The 23796-nt window shown below is 50.3% G+C and overlaps 1 protein-coding gene across 21 annotated transcripts in view; it reads right to left on the bottom strand.

The window, feature by feature from the left end:
- Window positions 1-12856: 12856 nt before the first annotated feature.
- Window positions 12857-23796, bottom strand: part of CEP164 (centrosomal protein 164) — a 62190-nt gene continuing 51250 nt past the window's right edge. For 13 of the 21 annotated variants that reach the window (XM_027579726.2, XM_027579727.2, XM_027579732.2 and 10 more), the window contains 16 exons: window positions 23332-23409; window positions 22964-23095; window positions 22505-22627; window positions 21281-21424; window positions 20772-20855; window positions 20549-20617; window positions 20064-20239; window positions 19607-19733; window positions 19261-19328; window positions 18576-18783; window positions 17611-17718; window positions 16927-17041; window positions 16133-16480; window positions 15320-15386; window positions 14339-14467; window positions 14058-14154 (listed from right to left, as the gene is read on the bottom strand). In XM_027579726.2, the coding sequence (XP_027435527.2) occupies window positions 14058-14154; window positions 14339-14467; window positions 15320-15386; window positions 16133-16480; window positions 16927-17041; window positions 17611-17718; window positions 18576-18783; window positions 19261-19328; window positions 19607-19733; window positions 20064-20239; window positions 20549-20617; window positions 20772-20855; window positions 21281-21424; window positions 22505-22627; window positions 22964-23095; window positions 23332-23409 (2073 nt within the window). Of the gene's footprint in view, window positions 14155-14338; window positions 14468-15319; window positions 15387-16132; window positions 16481-16926; window positions 17042-17610; window positions 17719-18575; window positions 18784-19260; window positions 19329-19606; window positions 19734-20063; window positions 20240-20548; window positions 20618-20771; window positions 20856-21280; window positions 21425-22504; window positions 22628-22963; window positions 23096-23331; window positions 23410-23796 lie in introns of those variants that run through there. The other 8 variants (XM_027579724.2, XM_027579728.2, XM_027579731.2 and 5 more) reach the window with 8 other exon arrangements.

The raw sequence follows: 23796 nt of genomic DNA, 5'->3' as shown, positions 1-23796 counted from the left end.
TGAATGTTGCCAAATGCTTTTTATGCATCTATTGAGATGATCATATGACTTTTACCCTTCATTTTGTTAATGTGGTGCATCACTGTGGCAGACTTGCAAATATTGAAGTGTCCTTGTATTCCCCACAATAAATCTCACTTGATGATTTGATTGCTATGGCTTTATAGTATAGCTTGAAATCAACAAGTCTGATACCTCCTGCTTTCTTCTTTATCAGGATTGCATCGGCTATTCAGGGGTTTTTGTGGTTCCACATAAATTTTAAGATTGTTTTTTCTACTTCTGTAAAAAATGTTATTGAAATCTTGATAGGGATTACAATGAATCTACAGATGGCTTTGGGTAGTATTGACATTTTAACATTAATTCTTCCAATTCATAAACATGGAATTCCTTTCCATCTATTTGTGTCTTCTTCAATTTCTTTCATCAATGTCTTATAGTATTCAGAGTAGAGATTTTTCACTTCCTTGATTAAGTTTATTGTTAAGTATTGTTTCAATGCTATTGTAAATGGGTCATTTTCTTTATTTCTTTTTCACAGAATTTGTTGGTAGTGTATAGACATGCTACTGATTTTTGTCTGTTAATTTTGTATCCTGAAACTTTACTGAATTTATTGGTTAGATCTAACAGTTTTTTTTGGTGGAGCCTTTAGGATTTTCTCTATATAAAATCATGTCATCTGCAAATAGAGACAGTTTTACCTCTTCCTTAACAATGCTGATGCCTTTTCTTTTTCATGCCTATGGCTCTAACAAGGACTTCCCGTACTATATTGAATAGGAGTGGTGGGAGTGGACACCCTTGTCTTATTCCTGATCTTAGAGGAAAAGGTTTGAACCTTTCACCATTGAGTATGATGTTAGCTATGGACTTACCATGTACAGCCTTTAATATACTTAGGTACATTTCTTCCCTACCTGATTTATCTTGAATGAATGTTAAATTTTGTCAAATGCTTTTTCTGCATCTGATAAGATTATTGCACGACCTTTTTTATTAATGTGATGTATCACATTGATATGCATATGTTGCATATCAATGTGATCTTGCATCCCAGGCAGAAATCACGCTTGGGTGAGTAATCCTTTTAGTGTTCTACGAATTCTGTTTGCTAGTATTTTATTGAGAATTTTTACCTTTATATTCAGCAGGGATATTGACCTATAGTTTTCTTTTCTCATAGTATCTTTTTCTTTGGTATCAAGTTAATACTGACCTCACAAGCTGAGCTTGGAAGTGTACCCAACTTTTCAGTTTTTTTTAAAGAGTTTGAGAAGGATTGGCACTAATTATTTTTTAAAGATTTTATTTATTTATTTGAGAGAGAGAGTGCGCACATGCACAAGTTGGGGGGAGGGGGAGAGGGAGAAGCAGACTCACCCCTGAGCAGGGAGCCTGATGCAGGGCTCATCTCCAGGACCCTGAGATCATAACCGCCACTTAACCGACTGAGCCACCCAGGCACCCCCTAGCATTAATTCTTTAAATGTTTGATAAAATTCACCAGTGAAGCCATCCAGCCTTGGCTTTTCATCATTGAGAAATTTTTTTTATTACTGATTTAATCTCCTTACTAGTGATTAGCTGTGCAGACTTTTATTTCTTCCTGATTCAGCCTTGGCAGTTTGTACATTTCTAGAATTTTTCCATTTCTTTTTGGTTGCCCAGATTGTTGGTATATAGTTGTTCATAGTTGCCTCTTATGATCCTTGTATTTCTGTGGTGTCAGTTGTAATGTGTCCTGTTTCATTTATAATTTTGTTAATTAGGTTTCTCTTCTTAGGTAGTCTAGCTAAAGGAGTGTCAATTTTGTTTATCTTCTCAACAACTAACTCCTAGTTTGGTTAATCTTTTCTATTGTTTTTCTGTTTCTGTTTCATTTATTGCTACTCTAATCTTTATATATTACCTTCTTTTTGCTAACTTTGGGCTCAGTTTGTTCTTTGTTTAGTTTCTTAACTAAAGGGTGTAGATCTAGGTTGTTTGTGTAGGAGTTTTCTTCTTAATGTAGCAATTTACTGCTATGAATTTCTCTCATAAAACTGCTTTTGCTGCATCCTGTAAGTTTTGGTATGTTATTTACATTTTTGTTTGTCTTAAGATATTTTTTTACTTCCCATTTAATTTCTTCTTTGACCCATTGGTTGTTCAGGAGAGTGTTGTTTAATTTCCATGTATTCATGAATTTTCCACTTTTCCTCTTGTTATTAAATTCTAGGTTCATACCACTGTGGTAAGAGAAGATATTGGTATGATTTCAGTCTCCTTGAATTTGCTAAGACTCGTTTTGCAGCCTAACATATCATTTGTCCTGGAAAATGTTCCCTGTGCACTGGAGAAGAAAGAATGTGTATTCTGCTGTTGGATAAAATGTTGTGTGTACGTCTGCTAGATCCATTTGGTATATAGTATTGTTCAATCTGCTGTGTCTTTATTGATTCTCTGTCTGGATGATTTATCCATTGTTGAGAGTGGGGCATTAGGGTCCCCATTTATTACTGTGTTGCTCTTTATTTCTCCTTGTAGCTCTTAGTTTTTGCTTTATGTAGTGAAATACTCTGGTGTTGGGCACATTTATTATATTTTCTCGATACATTGACTCCTCTGTCATTATATAATGATCTTGTCACTTTTGACCATTTTTATTTTTTTTATTTTTTATTTTCAGAGGCTGGTTTTATTAAAGTAAGTTATTGTGCTGCTTCATTATTCCAGGGAGTTTATTTGTGCCTCCATGGGATTTCTTGAAATGTTAGAGGTTTGTTTAGACAGCAGATCTGGATTTCTTTTGTTTTGTTTTGTTTTATTATTATGTTATGTTAATCACCATACATTACACCATTAGTTTTTGATGTAGTGTTCCATGATTCATTGTTTGCGTGTAACACCCAGTGCTCCACACAGAACGTGCCCTCCTTAATACCCATCACCAGGCTAACCCATCCCCCCACCCCCCTCCCCTCTAGAACCCTCAGTTTGTTTCTCAGAGTCCATCGTCTCTCATGGTTCGTCTCCCCCTTCGATTTCCCCCCTTTCATTCTTCCCCTCCTGCTATCTTCTTCTTTTCTTTTTTTTTTTTTTTAACATATAATGTATTATTTGTTTCAGAGGTACAGGCCTGTGATTCAACGGTCTTACACAATTCACAGCGCTCACCGTAGCACATACCCTCCCCAATGTCTATCACCCAGCCACCCCATCCCTCCCACTTTTGACCATTTTTAAAGTCTATTTCATCTGATATACATATAGCTACCCTTGCCTTTTGGACAGTAAGTTTGCTTGAAATCTTTTTCCATCCCTTCACTCTCAGTCTCTGTGTCTTTAAAGCTAAAGTGGGTTTCTTGTAGGCAGCATATCATTGGACCTTGTTTTTTGTTTGTCTATTTATCTGGTCAGCCATTCTGCAGAACTTTATCTGTTTTCATTTAAAATAATCATTAACAGTAAGGACTTACTATTGCCATTTTGTTCATTGTTTCTTGTTTTTTTATCCTGCTTTTTAGTTTGTTTTGATGTTTTTATGTCTTGTATCAGTATGCTTTGACTTCTTTGTCATGTTCTTTTGTGTAATTATCGGTTTTCCCTCGTGGATACCATAAGGCTTACATAAACTATCTTAAAATTGTAACACCCTAAACTAATGATAACTTCAATAGAATTTCTAAGCTTTACACTTTTATCTCTTTTTCTCCTCACATTTTAGGTTATTGATGTTACAATTTATATATTCTTAACATTGTGTAACTCATAGATTATTATAGTTATGGTTATTTTTACTACATTTGTTTCTTAACTTTTATTTTTTGTTGAGGTATAGTTGACACACAATGTTACATTAGTTCCAGGTGTACAACAAGTCTATGTATTATGCTATGCTCACCACAAGTGTACCTACTGTCTATCACCATACAACACTACTCCAAAACCACTAATTATATTCCCTAGGATATACATTTTATCCTTGTGACTTATTCCATAAATGGAAGTCTGTAACTCTCAGTCCGCCCATTTTGCCCACCCCCCACCACCACCCTCCCTTCTGGCAACCGTCAATGTGTTCTCTGTATTTCTGGGTCTTTTTCTGCTTTTTGTTTGTTTATTCATTTGTTTTGTTGCTTAGATTCCACAAATGAAATCATATGGTATTTGTCTTTCTCTGACTTATTCCGCTTAACATAATACCCTCTAGGTCTACCCATTTCACAAATGGCAAGATTTCATTCTTTTTTATGACTGAGTAATATTTCATTGTATATAAGAGCACATGTTCTTTATCCATACCTCTATTGATGGACACTTGGATTGCTCCCATATCTTGGCTATTTTAAATAATGCTATAATAAAACAGAGGGGTGCCCATATCTTTTTGAATTAGTGTTTGTGTTTTCTTTGAGTAAATACCCAGTAGTGGGAGTACTAGATCACACTGCATTTCTATTTTTAATTTTTTGAGGAACCTCCATACTCTTTTCCACAGTGACTGCACCAATTTACCTTCTTACCAACAGTACACAGGGTTTCCTTTGTCCACATCCTTGCCAACACTTGTTATTTCTTATCTTTTTCATTCAAGCTATTCTGACAGGTGTAAGGTAATATCTCATTGTGGTTTTGATTTGCATTTTCCTGATGTGTAGTGACATTGACCTTTTTTTCATGTGTCTGTTGGCCATTTGTATATCTTCTGTTAAGTCCATCTGGTCTATTGTGTCATTCAAAGACACTGTTGCTTTATTGGTTTTCTGCATGGATGATCAAGCCATTGATATAAGTGGAGTGTTAAAAGTTTCCTACTATTATTGTATTAGTGTCAATTTCTCCCTTTTTGTCTGTGAATATTTGCTTTATGTATTTAGGTACTCCAATTTTGGGTACATCGATGTTTACAGTTTTTAGATCTTGTTGGATCAACCCTTTATCTTTATGCAGTGCCCTTCTATGTCTGTTACAGTCTTTGTTTTAAAGATTATTTTGTCTGATATAAGAATGCTACCCAGCTTTTTCCTTCTCATTTCCATTTGCATGGAATATCTTTTCCCATACTTTTGCTTTCATTCTGTATGTGTGTCTTTAGGTCTGAAATGCTTGTAGGCAGCATATACATGGGACTTGTTTTTTTTTTTAATCCATTCTGCCACCCTATGTCTTTTGACTGGAACATTTAGACCATTTACATTTAAAGTTATTGATACGTACTTATTGTCATCTTGTTGCTTCTTTTTTTTTTTGTTTTTTTTCCCTGTTCCTTTTTTTTTTTTTTTTTTTTTTTTTTTTTTGCTCTTGCTCTCTTTCCTTGTGATTGATTATTTTCTTTGGTTTTATGCTTGAATCCCTTTCTCTTTCTTAACTATTATGGTTTTTGGTTTGTGGTTACCATGATGTGCATATATAACATCCTAAGTATATAGCAGGCTATATTAAGTTGATGGTCACTTAAGTTTGAATGCATTCTAAAAAAACTTTATTCACCCCTCACATTTTATGCATTTATTGTCATATTTTACATATTTTATTCATAATTTTCTTCTAATTACGTCCTTTTCTTTTCCACTTAATGAAGTACCTTTAGTATTTCTTTTAAGGCCAGTTTAGTGATGATGAACTCCTTTAACATTTCTGGGAAACTCACCCTCCTTCAATTTTAAATGATAACCTTGCTAAGTAGAGTATTCTTGGTTGTAGGTTTTTTCCATTCAGCACTTTGAAAATAACGTACTACTCCCTTCTGGCCTGAAAACTTTCTGCTGTAAAATCAGCTGATAGCCTTAGGGGGTTTCCTTTATGTAAATTTTTGCTTCTCTCTTGCTTTTAAAATTCTTCTTCTTTAACCTTTTACATTTTAATTATTATATGTCATGGTGTGGCCCTCCTTGGGTTTATTTTGTCTGGAACCATGTTCTTCCTGAAACTGGATGTCTCTTTCCTTCCCCAGGTTATGGAAATTTTCAGCTTTCTTCAGTAAGTTTTCTGCCCCTTTCTCTCTCTCTTTTTCTGGGACCCTGATAATGCAAATGTTTGTTTGCTTGGTGTTGTCCAAGACATCCCTTAACCTATCCTCATTAGTTTTTCTTTCTTTGTGCTGTTCAGCTTGGGTGCTTTCCATTATCCTGTCTTCCAGATCACCGATCCATTCTTGTGCCTCCCCTAATCTAACTTTGATTCCCCCAATGTACTTTTTATTTCTGTGATTGTATTCTTCAACTCAGATTGGTTCTTTTTTATATTGTCTATCTTGTTAAAGTTCTCACTGAGTTATTCCACTCTTCAGTCTGATATGCATCTTTATGATCATTACTTTAAACTCTTTATCAAACATCTCTTCCATTTAGGGTTTTTTTCTAAGGTTTCGTCTTATTCTTTCATGTGGAGCATATTCCTGTCTCCTCATTTTGCTTTTCTGTTCTTCTTTCTGAATCAGGTGGAATAGCCACTTCTCCTAAACCTGAAGAAATAGTCTTGTTGTATGGTCCTCCCTGTGTAGACTGTGTGCACGGTGACGCTGGCTGGCCGGCCGCCTGGACCTGTGGCTGGTATAGGTTGGGGATTTGGGCACTTGTGTTGGGACCGCACTAGTGGGATGGTCAGAGCTGAAGTGGGCATAGGCGGGGGCAGTCCCAGGGCTCTCTGTGCAAGAGCCCTGACGGGACGGCTGTAGTTGAAGTAGGCACAGGTCAGGGAGGTCCTGGGCTCTCTTCATAGAGGGGACCCTGGGAGCACAGCTGAAGCTAAAATGGGTGCAAGGCAGGACTTCCCAAGGTGCTCATCATAGGGGGTAACCTGACAGGGCAATTGGAGCTGAAATGGTACAGGCCTGGAGTCTTCTGGGGCTCTTTGTGCCTATATGACCTGGATACAATGACTAGAGCTGTAGTGAGCACTGACCGGAGGTGTCCTCCGTGTGCTGCCCTGGGGCCACCTTGGTGGGATGGCTGGGGCTGGTGTGGGCTAGGGCCCTGGCGCTTGCTAAGGTGGTGGGCCAGCTAAGGTGCCCAGACTTTGCTCCTGTCTGTGCTACCAAGACTAAGGGGAAACATGGACAGTGGTGTTCATAAGCCCCTCCCCACCCAGAGAGAGATCCAACAGCTCCCCGGCCATTTGGCAAGGTCCTAGGGGTGGTTCCTTTATTCTAGTGGCCCTTTTAAACTGTGCCTTTTTTTTTCTGTGCCCCAGGGCAGAAGAATCTGTTCCAGGTCCCTCAGTCCTATCTCTCCCCACAGCAGTTCACAACATAGGGAGTGGGGCTCCCTTTGTAAGTGTGTCTCTTCTCTCTTGCCATTCTCTATATGGTTTATCTTTTGTTGCGCAGAAGCTGTTCAGTCAGCCCTCAGTTCTTCAAAAGGAACTGCTCTATAGATAGGTGTAGATCTGGTGTGTCCATGGAGCAGGTGAGTTCAGGGTCTTCCAACATTGCCATCCTAGACCGGAACTCTGTTGGTAACTTTTAAACCCTAGTTGTAAGTGAATTATTTACCACCTTTACCATATTACGGAATCTAACTTTGACTATATATTTACCATTATCACTGAATTTTACAATGCCTTATGTTTTTATGATGTTAATTAGTATCCTTTTATTTCCACTCAAAGAACTCCCTCTATCATTTCTTGGAAGGCGCATGTATTGGTGGATTCCCTCAACTTTTGTTTGGGAAAGTCTTTATCCCTAGTTCATTTGTGCAGAAGAGCTTTACTGGGTATAGTTTTTTTGGTTGACAGTTTTTTCCTTTCAAAGTTTTAAAATGTCATCCTGTTCTCTTCTGGCCTGAAAATTTTCTGTTGAGCAGTCTGCCAAAAAGTCTTAGGGAAGGTCACTTGTGTATACTTTTCTCTTGCTGCTTTTAAAATTCTGTGTTTGGCAGGGAGTCTACTTGGGATTCTCTCTTTCTCTCTCTCCCCCTCTGCCCCTCCCCTCACAGGAGCACATGCACACGTGCTCTCTCTCTCTCTCTCTCTCTCTAAAATATTTTTTAAAAATAAAATTCTGCGTTTAGCTTTTAGTAATTTAATGTGTCTCACTGTAACCCTATTTGGGTTCCTATTTGGGGTCCTTTGGGTGTCTTGGACCTGGATGTCTATTTCTTTCCCCAAGTTTAGGAACTTTTCAGCTATTATTGCTTTAAATATAGTTTCTGTCCCTTTCTCTTCTTCTGGGATTCCCATAATATGAATATTGTTTCCTTTCATTGTATCCTATAAGCCCCACTGGCTTTCTTCAGTCTTTTTTGTTCTTTTTTTTTTAAAGATTTTATTTATTTATTTGACAGAGAGAGACACAGCGAGAGAGGGAACACAAGCAGGGGGAGTGGGAGAGGGAGAAACAGGCTTCCCGCTGAGCAGGGAGCCCGATGTGGGGCTCGATCCCAGGACCCTGGGATCATGACCTGAACCAAAGGCAACACTTAACGACTGAGCCACCCAGGTGCCCCTTTTTTTCTTTTTGCTCCTCTGACTGGATAATTTCAAATGTCCTGTCTTCCAAGTTGTTGATTCTTCTTCTGCCTGTTTGGGTCTACTTTTAAAGATTGGACTGAATTCTTCAGTGTGGTTATTGTATTTTTTCAGCCCTAAGATTTCTGTTTGGGGTTTTATGATGGTTTCTGTTTCTTTGTTGAACTTCTTGTTTTGTTCATGAACTGTTTTCCTAATTTTATTTAGTTGTCTATGTGTTCTTGTAGATTAAACTACTTTAAAAGGATTCTTCAGAATTCTTTGAACCTAGATCTACATTTCTCTCTCTCTTTTTTAAAGATTTTATTTATTTGACAGAGAGAGACACAGCGAGAGAGGGAACACAAGCAGGAGGAGTGGGAGAGGGAGAAGCAGGCTTCCCGCCGAGCAGAGAGTCCGACACGGGGCTCGATCCCAGGACCCTGAGATCATGACCTGAGCCGAAGGCAGATGCTTAACGACTGAGCCACCCAGGCGCCCCTAGATCAACATTTCTTTAGAGTAACTTATTGAGCTTTATCTGTTTCCTTTGGTTGTATCAAATTTGTCTGATTTTTTCATGATCCTTGACTCCTTATGTTGGTATCTGCATTTGAATAAGTGTATTTCCAAGGTCAGCTTTGAGTATTTCAAAGGTCAGCTCAGTTTGGGCTTCTGGACAAGTCCGCTGGTAACGACTTGGGTAGGTGAAGCCTGCTATTAGGGTCTATTATTTGGACAAGGCAACTCTTTAAGCTCTGAGATAAGAGTGTTGGGTATACCACTGGCTGAAAACAGCTGGAAAGGACTGTTGGCTTGTTTCCCTGCCCAAGTGAGGCTATAGGATGAGCTCCATGGTTGCCTAAGCTCTGTGTCCAGGCTTCCTAGGACTGGGTACTATACTTAGCAGCAGGTGAGGCTATGAATTTGCTTCCTTGCCCTGGCCAGACAGCAGGACAAAACCCAAGGTCTGCATGGTTCACAGTCTTGGGGCCCAAATCAGGCAAGTGTGTGCACTGAATACCCTGGTCAGATGAGGTCACCAATTTTGCTCTGCAGATAGGGAAAGCCACAGGCTATGTATGCTCTCTGTTCAAGTGGCACTGTAAACAGGGCTGTTGGGTGGGCCGTGCAGCTTCCTCTGTGTTCTCGTAAGGCTTCTTAGTCACGTGGGCTGAAGGCTGTATTCAGCTGTAAGTGGAACCATGAATTTAGTTTCCCTGCCAGGGTGCGGTGAGAGAAGCAGCTCCAAGGCCGTTAAGGCTCTTCGCGGTCTTGACTAAAGCTGACCCATGCTTCCCTGACCAAAAGGGCCACTAGCTTTGCTCTAGGGGTGGTCAGTTCTGCACACTTGCCTCTCGGCTCAAGTGTGGCTGGGTTATGCAGAAGATTCCAGGTGTTCTTGCCAGCCCTTCCTCTCAGATGGGGCCAAGGACCGTGCTCCATAGCAAGTGCAGCCATGATTCAGCCTCTCCAGCCTCAGTGGGACGTGGAGAGCCCTCTTCAGGCAACTCTCAAATTTTCCCAAACCAGGCTTTCTGGTCAGCAGGGGCCAGAAGCCACATCCCACAGCTGCTAGGGCTCTCCCCAGCTCTATTGCCTGGGCACAGGCAGACCAGGCTACAGTGCCTACAAACCCCTCTTTGAGGCGGAGGATCCGAATCAGGCAGACCTGCACCCTGCCTAGTTCCCCGGTCAGACTGCACCACGAACTTAGTTTTGCAGTTGAATAAAGCCACTGGTTGCGATTACTACTTGGGCCCTGCAAGTATGAACTTGGTTGGCCGAGATCTAAGTGCTGGTTGTTGGAAGTCTTTCCCCACTTACATCACAGACTCCCCTGCAATCCCCATGGGGTGAAACCACAGTAGGGGCTCCCACAAAGTGATCCACAATGCTGGGAGAACTGATATCTAACCTGAACTCTTCTCCCTTGGAAGAACCGTATGTTCAGGGGGACCTCTCAGCGTGGTGCTACCCTAGGGGAGGGGCAGTAAAGTCCGCAGGTAGCCGCTTCTCCTACCCTTCCAGTGCAGTCTGTCTTGGTCTCTGTGCTGCAGGGCTGCTTCAGCCTCGGCATTGTGCTCTAGGATTCTCTCAGTGGTGTCTTGCCTGTGAATAGTTGCTAGTTGTTCTTATGAAGGGGCGTGAAGTCAGGAATGACCTATGTTGCTATCTTGGGGAGGTCACTGCCTTTACTATGCGTTGAACACTGTTTTGAGGACTTTATACGGATTAACTTCTTTAATCCTCCCAACCACTTTATGGGATAGGTCACCCCATTTTACAGATAGGAAAATTGAGGCACAGTGAGGATAAAGTGGGAACTCTTGTTTGACTCATGCCCCTTCTGCTTTTGATTGTGAGAGTGGAACTCATCGCACTGTCCCTACCTCCCAAGAGCAGGCACCCCTTTCCTCCACCATGGCCAGCAGTGCTCCATGGCCCTTCGCTGGGCCCCCTGGGAAACATATCTGCTAGAGAGGGCAGATTCAATAGGGGAGGCAGGAGATGGCAAGTGGAAAGGAGCAACAAAGGGACTTTCCCGTTCTTCAGGACACTGGTGATACCGGGGGCTCTATTTTTTAATCCTTACTTCTCCACCTTCCCCCCTCAAAAAAGCTGGTGGTGGGATTGGAAACCCCCACCAGTCACCCTCCCTACCAGAGCCTCTCAGGCCACTGAGGGCTTTCCAGCCTCCCTCTGGATAAGAGCAGCTCCCCGCCCAAGACAGCCACCCTGCTTCATCCCTAGAATGTGGGTTTAGGCTTTGAGATTTTAACCAGGGGAGACACAGGCCTGGAGAGGACTCGTTCAGGTTGTAGGTGTTCCAGCCAAAGTACATCCCGGTGTCCTAAGGCCAGGGTTATATCCCTTCCCCAGGCTGCCACTTGGTGTGGAAGTTGGCATGGCTGGGGGGCTACCATTCCCAACTCTGCTCCCCTAAGAAAATAGTGGACGTCTCACAAAAGAGCTTTGGGAGGTTGTCTGATCCTAGGTTAGGAATGACTCTTACCCCACCAGTAAAAGGGAAGAAGATCAGAACACTGCCCCTTCTTTTCTCGTATTTGCATAAAATCTCCAGAAGGAACTTTCAAGGAGAAGCCTGGCCCATGGATGGACTGACTTTGGTGTCATTTGAATACTGAGCCATGTGAACATGCAGCCTGTTCAAAATAAGTCTCTTTTTAAAAACACTCTTTTCTGAAGCCCCAGGCTGGGAGGCAGGACTCCTAGGTTCTGGTCCTGCTTCTGCCATGCCCTGACTGTAACTTCGGGTAACTCACCTTATCTCTTTAGGCTCTTCCTGCTGCTATAAACACGAGTGAGCTGAACATCATCTGCAAGGTTCCATTCAGCTACCAGGTCTAGGATTCTAGACTCCCCAGCTAGATTTTACAGTCTCTACGGGGAGAGATGGGACAGTTTTGGAGTCTTTGGAAAAATCCCCCTTGTAAAGCTTGGCCCGGCAGGGTTGGTGGCGGGGGAGGGGGGGGGGTTGTTTACCCAGCTAGAAGCCACTCCCTCCCTAGGACCCAGGTCTTCAGAGCAAGCTGGCCAGGACTGTTCTGTGAGTGAGGAGGACAGAAGGTGCTGACCTAGGGGAGCAGGCTCAACACAACTCAGCTTTTAGAGAGGTGCAGATCTAGGTTCAAATCCTGGGCGAACCTGAGCTGTAGTCATTTAACCACGCTGAGCCTGAAGTTCCCCAGGTATATAAGATAATACCAACTTCACAGGTTAAGAGGGTTAAATGAGATATTTGAAAAGCACCTGCACACGGAAGGTATTGGACACATGTTAGCATCCTTCCTCCCTCCCTTCATCGGAGCAGCTAGGATAATGGGAGGAGTCGGGGTTAATTTGTAGTTGGTTTTCTTATACAAATCCATGAAACGCGGCCTTCTGGCCTTCTCGGTTGGTTCTCCCAGCAATTTTGTTGCTACAAACCCAAAACTATGTTGGCTGCTCATACCACTGGAGCAGAAAACAAAACCCACCTTAGGACATCAGGGGGCTTAGCTTTCGTTCGTGTACACACAGCAAACGATGCCAAATGGCCTTTGGGAGATGGCACGAGTCTCCAGCTGGTAGGTGGCACAGTAGGGGTGGGGGGAGGGAGAGATGGAGCACATCAGCACTTCCCAAGGCTTCCACTCAGCAGGGACAGGGAGCTCTGGGAGCACAGATGGGGCCGGGGGCTCTGCGCTGGGCGGCAACTGGCTTCCTTCAGGACCTCAGGCCCTTTCGGGTCTCCGGGTTTTCAGCCATACACCTAGATTACAGGCTGTTGTCATGAGCAGATTAGACACCCAGGAGGTGGTCTGTGAATGTTCACTTTCCCTTCCTTTATTCTTAAGAGGAAGGAGGCAAAGGCCTTCAAAGAGGAGACCCATTCACACAACTGCCTTGTGGCAAATAGACCTGCAGGGATTTTAATTGATGTAGAAAACACAGGCTTGTCACCAGAGTTGGTTCTAATACAGGCGCTAGCCCCAAAGCACACAGGATGAGCCAAATAGCAAAATGGACTTTTTTTCTCTATGGTAGACTGATGCCTAAAAAGTGTGTGTGGGGTGGGGTAAAAAGTTTCTTAGTCCCTGACAAAGAAATGAATGGTAGGCTGACAGAGACTTGGTGTCTGTGCCGTGGAGAGGCAAGGGCAACCCCAGAGCTTTCAAGACAAACACAGGGGCATTTTATTTAAATGACAGGACAGATGTCCAAGAACGTCCGCTACAGCACACCCCCCCCCCCACCCCCCAAGGAGCCCTCTGACGGGAGATGGGACCACAGGGAGCTGGGCCCAGTGCGGCCCAGCCTGGAGGAGGGCTGCCAGGGGCGTGGAAACAAGAACCCACAACTCTCCCCATGGTGGCCCAGAAAGAGAAAACCAAGATGTGACCCCAAAGCCATCCCGGACTTTTCCTGTGGCTTGTTGGCTTCTTGAAAGTTGTGTGCTTGTGACCTGAGACTCGAGCTGGCGGGGGAGGAGCCCGAGGGAAGGGAAGGGACGGGAGCGCCCCTGAGGAAAGCACAGAGCCAGCAGAGGGAGGATGGGCAGCAGAATGTCTGGGGGCCAACTTCCAGCAACCTCTGGCAGGGCTCTGGGCCCAATCCTGAGATAGAGTGCTCAAGAAAGGAGACTTACCAAAAAAAAGAAAAAAGAAAAGGGTCTGATCTCTCTGAGGCTGAGGTATTAGAGCCTGATCCCAGGGTACAGACATGCTGGGGGGCTTCGTTCTGGTGAATTAAGGACCATACACACATAACCGCAGAAGTCCTGAGCACAGAGTGCCCTGCAGGCCCCTTGGCCTTGGAAGGCAACTCCTAATACCTCCTCCTCCTCCTCCTGCAGGTGCCCGGGCTCTGATGGCCCCACGTCGGTGTTGCCTTGTCCAGGCAGGAGCTCACAGAAGTCCACACTCTTCAGCCTGAGATGCGTGGTCTCGGGGAAGGCTTACGGTATTCCTGTGGTACCATCCTTTCCGGCCCCGCCGCCGGGTTCCTCTGAGTGGGGCAGGCAGCAGCAAATAGGGCAGGAGAAAGCTTTCCCAGAAGCACTAGAGCGCAGGCAGCTCCTCAGGCACTTGGTCTGGGTGCAGGAAAGGCTCGGGGCCTCAGTAGCGATACACCCTCAGGCTACTGTTCTCATCCAGGCCCAGCTGCAGAAGGCCTGAGGTAGCTGCCGGCTTGGGCACTGAAGAGAAGAGATGTCTGGCCACGAGGTGAAGGAAAACTCTGCAGTCAAGTCAGCTACTCAGGTCCAGGGAAGGGCCAAGGCCCAAACAGGGTCCTTCTCGGACCCCCCCCCGCCCCCCACGACCCAGGGCACAAACACGAGCTCCGTAGCCCACCTCAGCCATCCCAGCCATGACAGCAGAAGCGGACCAAAGGATACAACTTGGGGTCATTCCTGTAATGTTCTAGCCACTTTCGGTTGGCCTCAATCATGCTCTGGAAGTCTGTGCTGCCCGCCTCAGGGCCGGAGCCGTGCGAACGGGACTGCTGCCGGAGGCGCAGCTGCTCACTGGGAGGGCGGAGGCCGGCGTGAGGAGAGGGAGAGCGGAGGCCCGAGGCCCGGAGGAAGGGGACGCGCGCGCAGCACAGCCGACCGGCTTCTCCCTCCTCTCCACACACCCCACACACCAGCCAGGGCCTTCACAGGGGGGCTTTAGCAACTCCAAGCTTCCTTTGCTGGCAAGAACGCCCTTCTGGAATGATGAGCATCGGTTCCCCAAAGACAAGGTGGTGCCCCCCACCCCGGCCCAACACTCCTGACGTCAGGGCTCCCACATCAGCCCGGTCCCAGCCAATCTGATCAGCAAAAGCTTTCCCCTCTGTTGATTCCAATACCTGCCCAGCACTAGCTCCTGAGTGGGCCAAAGGGTAAGTGGGGGTGCTCATGGTTGGGGGCCTGTGGAGGCGGGGCAGGAGACACATGTGGCAAGGAAGCAGATGAATGGGAAATTAACAACAGGTTTAAGTAACTGCCCATCTGTCTCTCCCACAGGGTGCCCCTTCTCACTCCAGATGTTGCTCAGCAGGACTGTGGGAACAGACAAGCTCAATGGCAAAGACAAAAGCCATGCTCAAGGACAGGAGGGGCCAGGGGAAGGAGCAGGGTCCTGCCAAGGCTGATTTCTCCCTGCAGGGGTTAGCAGACAGCTTCCTCCCAGAGCTGGGCCAGGTGAGACCAGCCGCCACTGGGACCTCGGCGGGGGGGGGGGGCGGGGGGGGGGGTTGGACTTTTCTCTGATGGTGGGAGAGGCACCTCAGACCCAGGTGAGCAACTTTTGTGGCCTGGGGACCTGTCCAAGCCCTCTGGGTAATGTAACCAGAGTTCTCCCCTGGGAGGTGCGGCCTGCCCAGGGAGGCTTACCTGGCAGACACATAACCCAGCCTATTCTCCAGTGGGGCAGGGCCGCTGCTGAGGAACGGGACTCCAGCTGGAAAAGTAGGAGGAAATCATCCAGAAATGGGTCGTGGAAGCCAGCCCCAGCAGGCCACCTCCCAGCTCACCAGTGCACCTACTGCCTCCCACAGACACACAACAGGGCAAGTTTCGGTGGTTGGAGGTGGGAGACAGATGAGAGACAGGAACTGTCCTATTTATTGGTAAAATTTAATCTACTTTTCTATTTGGGTTAAGACAGGGAACAGATATGTAACTTTTTCCCCAAAGTAACTGTTTTTATGGCTTTTCACATTCTTCAGCAGGACTGAGACCAGGTGAGGCCCCCTCGCCCAGAAACAGGGCAAAGCTGTATGGCCAAGGGGTTATGAGCAGAATCTTGAAGTCAGAGAGACAGGGGGCCAAAACCCAGTGTGTTACTTACTCCCTGGGTACCCTGGAGCATATCCCTTAACCTGAGTCTCAGTTTTCTCATCTGTAAGGGGGGGATAAATATTACTACCTCAGAGGGTTATTAGAAGGACTCATGCGTGGCCCCTCACACAAGGCACAAGATGGCAGCTAGTACAGTGAGGACAGGTATGACCTTTTAGGTTCTGCTGAGCTCCAGCTCCCATCAGAAAGGCTCCAGTCAGCCCAAGCTCCAGGTCAACTGTCATGACTCACAGAGCCTGTGGCTTCAGGGCCACCAGCAAGTCTTCCTCCCATAATGGGATGGGCCATGCCAAAGCTGGGGGCGGCAAGGGGCCGGCAGAGGAGGCAGAAGGGAAGGAGGCTTACTTGGAAAATACTTGCGCCACTTCTCCAACAGGAAGTCGTCCACTGTTTGAGCCACGGAGGAGGAGAGCGTGGGGCCCAGCCCGGGGCCCCAGGCCCACTGGGTGGATGTGGGCACCGCCGGTGGCCAGGCTGACACCCGGGCCAGGGAGGGGCAGGCGGGTATGGGGGTGCTCCTGAGGTCCCGGGGCGGGGTGGGTGCCGGTGTGGAAGCGAAGAGTGGTGGTGGTGGCTGCGGGTTGAGACTGCCCAGCATGCTGAGGACACCGTTCAGCTGGCTGCTGATCCGCTGCAGGGAGCTGCTCAAGTAGTGGAACTTGTAGGGGAAGGTGGCACTTGCAGTCAGGTTGACTAAAAGGGAGGGACTCAGCTTCAGGGCCCAGGCACGGCAGCACCCTCCTGGCTGCCCTCCTGGTCTGCGGACCACAGCCCCTCGGCTGATGGGGGCCAGGGGGACGGCAGGGCTTCTGTGTTCGGAAGCTGGCAAGGAAGGGAGAGGAGATGGCCCTCTGCCCCATTGCAGACCAGAGCGGCAGAAGGAGAACACCTCTCAGAAAGCACCGGAAGGTCTCTGCATGTTCAGGTGGCCCCTGACCCCTTCTGCCCTGTGTGCTGGCAAACCCCCATGGGATCACTCCTCCCAAGCGTTACTGAGAGCCTGCTCCAGACACTGGCTCCCAGTAGGCCCCCCCCCATGCAGGGCTGAAGGAGGGGGGCTGCCCCTTGGCCCCCCCAGCCCCAAGCGCCTCTCTCTCCATGGATACCATGGTCCTCCCCCTGCCGACACTGCCACTCACAGTGAGGCAGGGGGCAGGATTCGGAGCTTGAACTGCTCATGTCTTCTGTGTCGCTGAGGTCAAATGTCACCACCTTCTTGGTGGAAGCTCGTCTCAGAGTGTCCTCATCTGAAGCCTGAGGGATACGAGCAGCAGTGAGTACTGGCGCCTCCCCTCGTGTGTTCTGCCCACTGTCCGACATGTGACGGCCAGGGACTCTCTGGGACCCGAAGTTCTGGGAGAGGGACACCCTATGGGCCGCCTTGCAGCATGGGAGGCAGGGGTTGAGAGGACACAGTGGGCCGACACATAGGCAACAGGGCCCCAGGACCAGAGCCCCTGCCCCCAGCAAACTCCCCCTGCAGGATGGCTCCACCCAGGCTTCCCTCCTGCCACACCTCGAGCATCCAGAGGACCGTGGAGAAGGCCACAAGGAAAAGGAGGGAAGCCTAGGTGTGTCCATTCCCAAACCCCGGGGCCCAGCTCTCCTCAGGAACCCTGGGAGGGCAGGGCCAGTGCCTGTCAAGAGCCTGCAGCAAGAGGTCTGCTCAGGACCACTCCGCACAGATGTATTCAGCAACCTCAAAGCCACTGCCATCTCCCCAGCCCAGGAGCCCCAGAGGCCCAGCTCCCCCCACCACGGGACCAAAGAACCCAACAGCAGCCCAGGGACGGAAGAGGGAGGCCGTGGCCACCATGCTGTACCTCCTCCCGAAGAGATGATTCTAGCTGATTCAGCTTCTCCTCTTTCTTCCTCAGCAGGTCGTGGCCCTTCCGCATGGCCGACTTCATCTCATCCAGGTGCCTGGTCTCCTGCCGCCAGAGAGAAAGGGGAGGACAGACACGGGGGCTCAGCGCAGGTGCTGGAGTCCCGGCTCTGTGTGTTGTTGTTGGCTGGGTGACCCTGGACAAATGACCTCTCAGTCTGGCTTGTCCTCTCAAGAAGAGAAACACTAGTTTTCCAGGGTCATGAGGATCCAATGAGGTAGAGTGTTACATGCTGAGCCCTGGGCCCGCACCTAACACATTCTCAAAGAGTTACAACGCGTTACCCCAGGGTTATTACTGTCCCTGCTCCCACCGCCCTCCCTCTCAGCATGCAGCAGAGCAATGAGGGCCTGAGGGCAGCATGCAGATGCCCCTGGTAGGCCTGCCCCGCACCAACTCCGGGCACCAACAGAATTCTAAGGGAGCAGGCCTGAGCTGCCGGCCAAGGCCCTCAGATGGCACCATGAAGTCTCTGCCTTTTCACTGGAAATTAGGCTATCAGGCAAGCAATTCAGTCTTATGCCCAGTGTGCTGAGAAGATTCACTTATGAACCACATCTTTAGGGTGACGGAATGGGCCAGAAAAGCACTGGATGTGAAATTTTAAAAACCTTACTTGTACTCTTCACCTACAAAGTGAGAGTAACACCACTGCCTTGCACATCACCTATGGCTAGTGTGAGGACGGAGAAAGCACTGTACACTGTGCGCTGACACATAAACGTCAGGTGCTTTCATCTTCCCGGAGACCGAGAGCCTGCAGCATCTGTTCAGTGGCCCCCGGACCACGCTGCTGGGAACCCAGAATTACCAGAAGTGACGGCTGCCCTGGCTCCCCCCAGGTCCCCCACCCCCACCCAGGGCCCCCGCAGGACGGGCAGGCTCTCCTCAAGGCCCCTGACCTCCTCCAGGTCCTTGCGCGCATCTTCCAGGGCCTTGGTGCCTGGGGGATCTTTGGCAGCCTCCTGAGCACTGGCCAGCTCCCGGCGCCAGTGCTGCTGGGCCGCCTTCAGAGCCGTCTGCCGTCTCCGCATGGAGCGGGTCTGCCGTACCAGGAACTCCTTGGCACTGCGGAGGGCCATCCCCTCGGCAGAGAGGTAGTGCCGGACACTGTGGGAGGCCAGGGCAGGGCAGAGGGGTTGGGAAGGGAAAACACACACGCTCTGAGAACTGCTCTGGGTCACTGGAGCACTTCCACGACAGATGCCCAGCCTGAGCCCAGACTACGAGGCTGGGCTGGGTGTGAATACACAAGTATTCACGCTATAGTGTGCCGCATGCTGCGGGGCCCTCCCACCCTGCCTCTAAAGGGATTGGGCCTGGGGCCTCCAGATAAATGGCCAGACACTCCCGTCAGCTTGATCCTCAACCAGAGGGCAGCAGGTCCCAGCAGGCTGTGTCAGTGGTCGCGATGGGTCAACCTTCTTGGCTTGCTAAAGAAATTCCCTCGGTCCCTCGGGTCCTCGTCCCCGAACCAAGCCCCACTGGTGATCACAGTCAACTCATTTCAGTTCACCCCAGGGCTGTGATGCAGGCACTCACCCCTTCATGGAATCCTGGACCCAAACTCAGGCTATCAGAACTCACCTGTCCAAGGACAAGTTGGGCTCCTCCTCGCTCTGGGAGAGAGAAGAAGATACCTCTTTGGTCTGGTTCTAAGGACACACACGGTAGAAAAGGCCCACTGACTATCAGATACACCGCCGGCTCAAGGGACCCCCAAAGCCCCTCCCAGGGGCCTAAACACAGAAGTGGCTCTAGGGGAGCTGCTGGGCACCACTCGCATACACAGGTCATCGGGCTGATGGAGCTGGGGAGCTGGGACTATTAAGGACAGGAGGCTAAGGTCATATATAAAGCAGAGCCAGGACCCCTCCTGGAGCACCGCCCCAGCCCCACCACCCTGTCCCTTCCACAGCACAGAGAAACTCACTGTCCCCAGGGATTTCCTCAGGTCCTCAATGTGGAGATCTGGCTCAGAACGTGGGGAGGCGTTACTCTCCTTGGCTGCTAGCTCTTTCAGTGTGTCCTGCTTCCTCTGAGCTTCAGCCTCCAGGTCGCTGTGACGGGGGTAGAGGTGGGGTTTGGCGGGGAGGGGGAGACAGGGTCACATGATGAAGCAGGGTGGGCAGCACACCGTCATGACTGCTGAGGTGGGCTTCAAGCCCTGATTTTAGGGAGACAGCAGGGCTGGGGCGTGACCAGTAGAACCAGAGACGACCCCCGCCCCCCAGCTGTGCATACCTCTCACCCCCTACTCCCTACCAAATGCAGCTAAGCCCCTCTGCCTGGCTCCACCCCTGCCTGATAGTTGGGCCGTGAGCAGCCAGGGCCCAGGCGTGTCAGGGGGCAGGCAGCAGGGGAGGCCAAGTGCAGGGTGCCCACACCACCTGATGTGCTTCTGCAGCCTCCGATTCTGGGTCTGCAGCGCATCCACCTGGGACTCCAGCCCCACCTTGCGGGCCTGAAGCTCAGCCAGGAGTCTTTGGAGCTGTCGGTTTGACTCCAACAGGTGGGTGTGCTCCTTCTTTGCCTCCTCCAAGTGCTGATAGCTGGCTGTGACTTCCTGAAAAGATAGAAGCACCTGGAAACATGCGGGACCAAGGCAGGCGGCAGCAGCACAGGGACCCTGAGGTGCATGGGAGCGAGCGTGGAACTCAAGCACCCTGAAGTCACTGCGGCCTCTGCTGCCCGCCACGCAGCCCCACCCCCTGGGGCTTCCCAGCTGGGCTATCTGTGGCATCCTGCCAACAGCGTCTGGAACCCTAAAGCCCGGGACAGATCGGGTGAGCAAAAGGTGGGATGTTGCGGGGAGAGGGAGGGAAGGTAAAGGGAACGGGGCAGAGACGCGGGAGCACAAGGGAGACAGCCCAACCTCGCTCTGCAGCGCCACCTGCCTCTGCACATCAAGGAGCTGCTGATGCTCCCTTCGGGCTGTCTCCTCCTGCGGGGGTGGGGAGGGGGAAGAAACTGGGCCATCTGGCCATCTCCAGACGCCCTGGGTCTAAGGGGCAGGAGGCCCCAAGCTCTCCCAGGGGCGCTACCACTCCAAGGTCCAGGGCCCCTGGAGATGCTATCCTCAACTCCTGCTCTCTCACCTGGAGGTCCAGTTGAGCCAATTTGGCTTTGACATTTTTGGTTCTGGTTTCAAGTTCTACCTCTAAATCTTGGAGTTTCCTTTCCTGCACAGAAATAGGTAGAGTGAAAGATGTAAGTGTAGAAAGAGTGCAAGGCCTGAGCTGAGGGGGCAGGAGGGGGCTCTGGACCCACCCTTCCAGAGCACACCCTCATCCGACTTGCCCTTGCAGGCCCCCGGGAAAGTACCACCTCGTGTCTTCCCAATGGGGGCAAGGAGAGACAAAGGCGCCCAACCCAGGGTCCTATGGGGGCTGACCCCCTCTAAGCTCGGGGCTGTTTGCTGGCCCAGAAAACAAAGGACCACGCGTGCCCTGGCCTGCAGATGGCCTGTGAGAGACCCCCGCGCCTGAGGCTGTCAAGGCTCAGATCCGCGGCTGCCCCAGCTGCCTGCCCCCAGCACTTCTCCTGTATGGAGGTGCCAAAGGGGGCTCACCCACTCTGGTCCCCGGGGACCGCCCGGAGCCCCCACCTGCTCCCGATGCCGACGCTGCAAGTCCTCGAGCTGCCTGTCCTGCATCTGCCTCATGGCCTCCAATTCTCGCTCGTGCGACCTGCGCAGGTGCTCCAGCTCCCCAGTCAGGTGGCCCAGCAGCTGCGCCCGCTGCTTCCTCTCCTGCCCGGAAGGGGAGGCTGCTGGCGGGAAAACTGCAGCGGCCCTCATACCCCTAAAGCCACAGCCCCTCCCTCCTCCGGCAGCGTCGGGTCAGTAAGGCCGGGAACCCCAGCGGCTCCCGAGGGCCAGCTCTTCGAGGAGGAGAGCACGGAGAAGCGCCCGGGCCTCCCCCCGCCACAAGAAAGCCTGCACCCCTCTCTGCTGTGGAAGCAGGCACTGCTCAGATACCATGAGACCGCCCCCGCCCCGTGGAAATCTGCCTGTCCTGCTGTCTGTCCACTGTGCACAGCGTCCTTCCTCGAGGGAAGAGAGGTCACTAATAAATTAGCAAGGCTCTTCAGCAAGGTCCACATCGGTTTGGGAAGGGAACCAGCTCCGTTTTATCACAGGCCGGCTATTTCTGTGTGGTAAAGACCGTATGGACAGGCTGGGACACGGGTTCCAGTTACTGGAATAGGAGCCTAGGCATCCCGGGCAGAGGCCCAGCTGGGAGCTAGAGTCAGGCCCCACTGCCACCCCTGTTCACCCCCGATGTGAGCCAGCCAAACCGGTGTGGTGCCACATTCTCACCTACAGGGGGAAGGCTGAACATGGGCAGATCAGCTCTAAGGAGTGTTTGCCTCTTGCCAGTCTATGATGTCTTGGAATTTTGGTTAACCCTGATGGCATGGTGTCAGGGTGGTTAAAGTTGAAGGCTTGGCAGCCAGACAGTCAGAGCTTGAATCTCAGCTCCTTGACTTACTAGCCCGGAGCCCTTGGGAAAGGTGCTTGCGCTCCTGAGTCTCCATTTCACTTTCCAACTGGAGGTCATGATAGTCTGCACCTCCTCGGGGTGTTGGGGGTACTAAATGAGTCCGCACACATCGGGGGACTGAGAACAGCGCTAGCACAGGGTACGAACTCAGTATCTGTGAGCCGCAGCCACTCAGGGAGGGAAGGCAGCCTGCCTGCTGCTGCTGGAGTAAACCAGGAACCTGGGCTGCACCAGTGCAGGACGTCATGCAGCTGCCAAGGACCGCCGGCTGTGTGTGTGCGTGCCCGCATGTGCCGAATGTGTACACAGGGGAAGGGGCAAGTCACCTCGGCTTCGTACTGCTCTCTGGCCTCAGCCACCACCTGCTGGTGCTCCTCCTTCATCTTGTCCATCTTCCTCTCGTGGTCCCTTTCCACCTCCTGGCGCTTCTCTTGTAGGAGGCCACTGAGCTGCAGGGTAGGCAGCGGGGATGCGACATACAGGCCCGAGGATGGACCAGCACAAAGGGACTGAGGCACTCGAAGGTGGGGTACACGCACGCCTCCCCAGTGCCCCACACGCATGACTCGTGACGTGCAGGCACCACACCCCAGCACCCCTCCCCGCTTACGTACAGAGGGGCGCAGGGGTGGAGAAGTGCCCAACCTCAAGGGAACGGAAGCATAGAAATGCAACCAGAACTCCAGCCCCAGCTGAGCCCTCCAAAGCAAAGCAGGGGCCCCTGGGCCAGGACGGAGCGCCCAGGACAGGTGCACGTGAGGTCGAAGGAGCCCACCAGCATTTACCTCTTGCTCATATTCGAGCACTTGGTGAACCTTCTGATGAGCCCTCTGCTCTGCCCGACTGAGGCTCTCCTGCAGCCGGGTCTCCTCTTTCTGCTGAGCTTCCTTCATCTTCTTCTGGAGGCTGGAGACAATCTGAGGAGGCCCCAGCACAGGGGACGGGCCACTCAGCGCTGCCAAGCAACCTCAAGGACTAGCCTGCCAGGGGCCCAGCACTCATCCCCAGGGGGCTTCAGGGGGAGGGAGGCTCCTGGCCCAGGGGCAGGCATGGGGCCGAGTTCTGCCCACCAGCAGCGAAGGGGCCTTGAGGCTCTCGCTGAGGGACCAGGACGCAGGCTCTGCCTGGCAGCCCAGGGCCGGCTGCACCTCACCTCCCTGTGCTTGGCCTCCAGCGAGGAAGAGATCCGCTCCAGCTCGGCCTTGTGCTCCCTCTCCAGTGCTGCCACGGCCTGGGGAGCAACAAGGGGCCTGTGACAGCCGGAGGGCAGGGAAGGCTGGCCGGGCACTGACCCCGGAGGAAGGGAGACCATGCCTGACTCCCTTCCAGCTAAAGGACCAAGGGGAACCACAGAGACACATCTTTGTTCCCCCAAAATAACTCCGTCCCTAAAGGCTGCAACTAGCAAATGAGTAGGAAATGAAGGCCAGAGTGGAGGGGCATGTCAGTAAGCCTCAGGTCACCGCTCCCATCCCCCTGGCCCCGGGCTAGGCCCAGGTACACAGGTCACGCTCCTGCCTATGAATAGGGCCCGAGGCTATGAAGGCTGGATGTCTGGCACAATGGGCCTGAGCACCTGTGCGACAGGGACACCCTCCCCCACCTCTTGTAGTCTCTC

Source organism: Zalophus californianus, chromosome 11 (genome assembly GCF_009762305.2).
Source record: "Zalophus californianus isolate mZalCal1 chromosome 11, mZalCal1.pri.v2, whole genome shotgun sequence".
Taxonomy (NCBI): domain Eukaryota; kingdom Metazoa; phylum Chordata; class Mammalia; order Carnivora; family Otariidae; genus Zalophus; species Zalophus californianus.
Note: the sequence above shows the minus strand (reverse complement) of the source record. Positions and strands in the feature narration are given on the sequence as shown.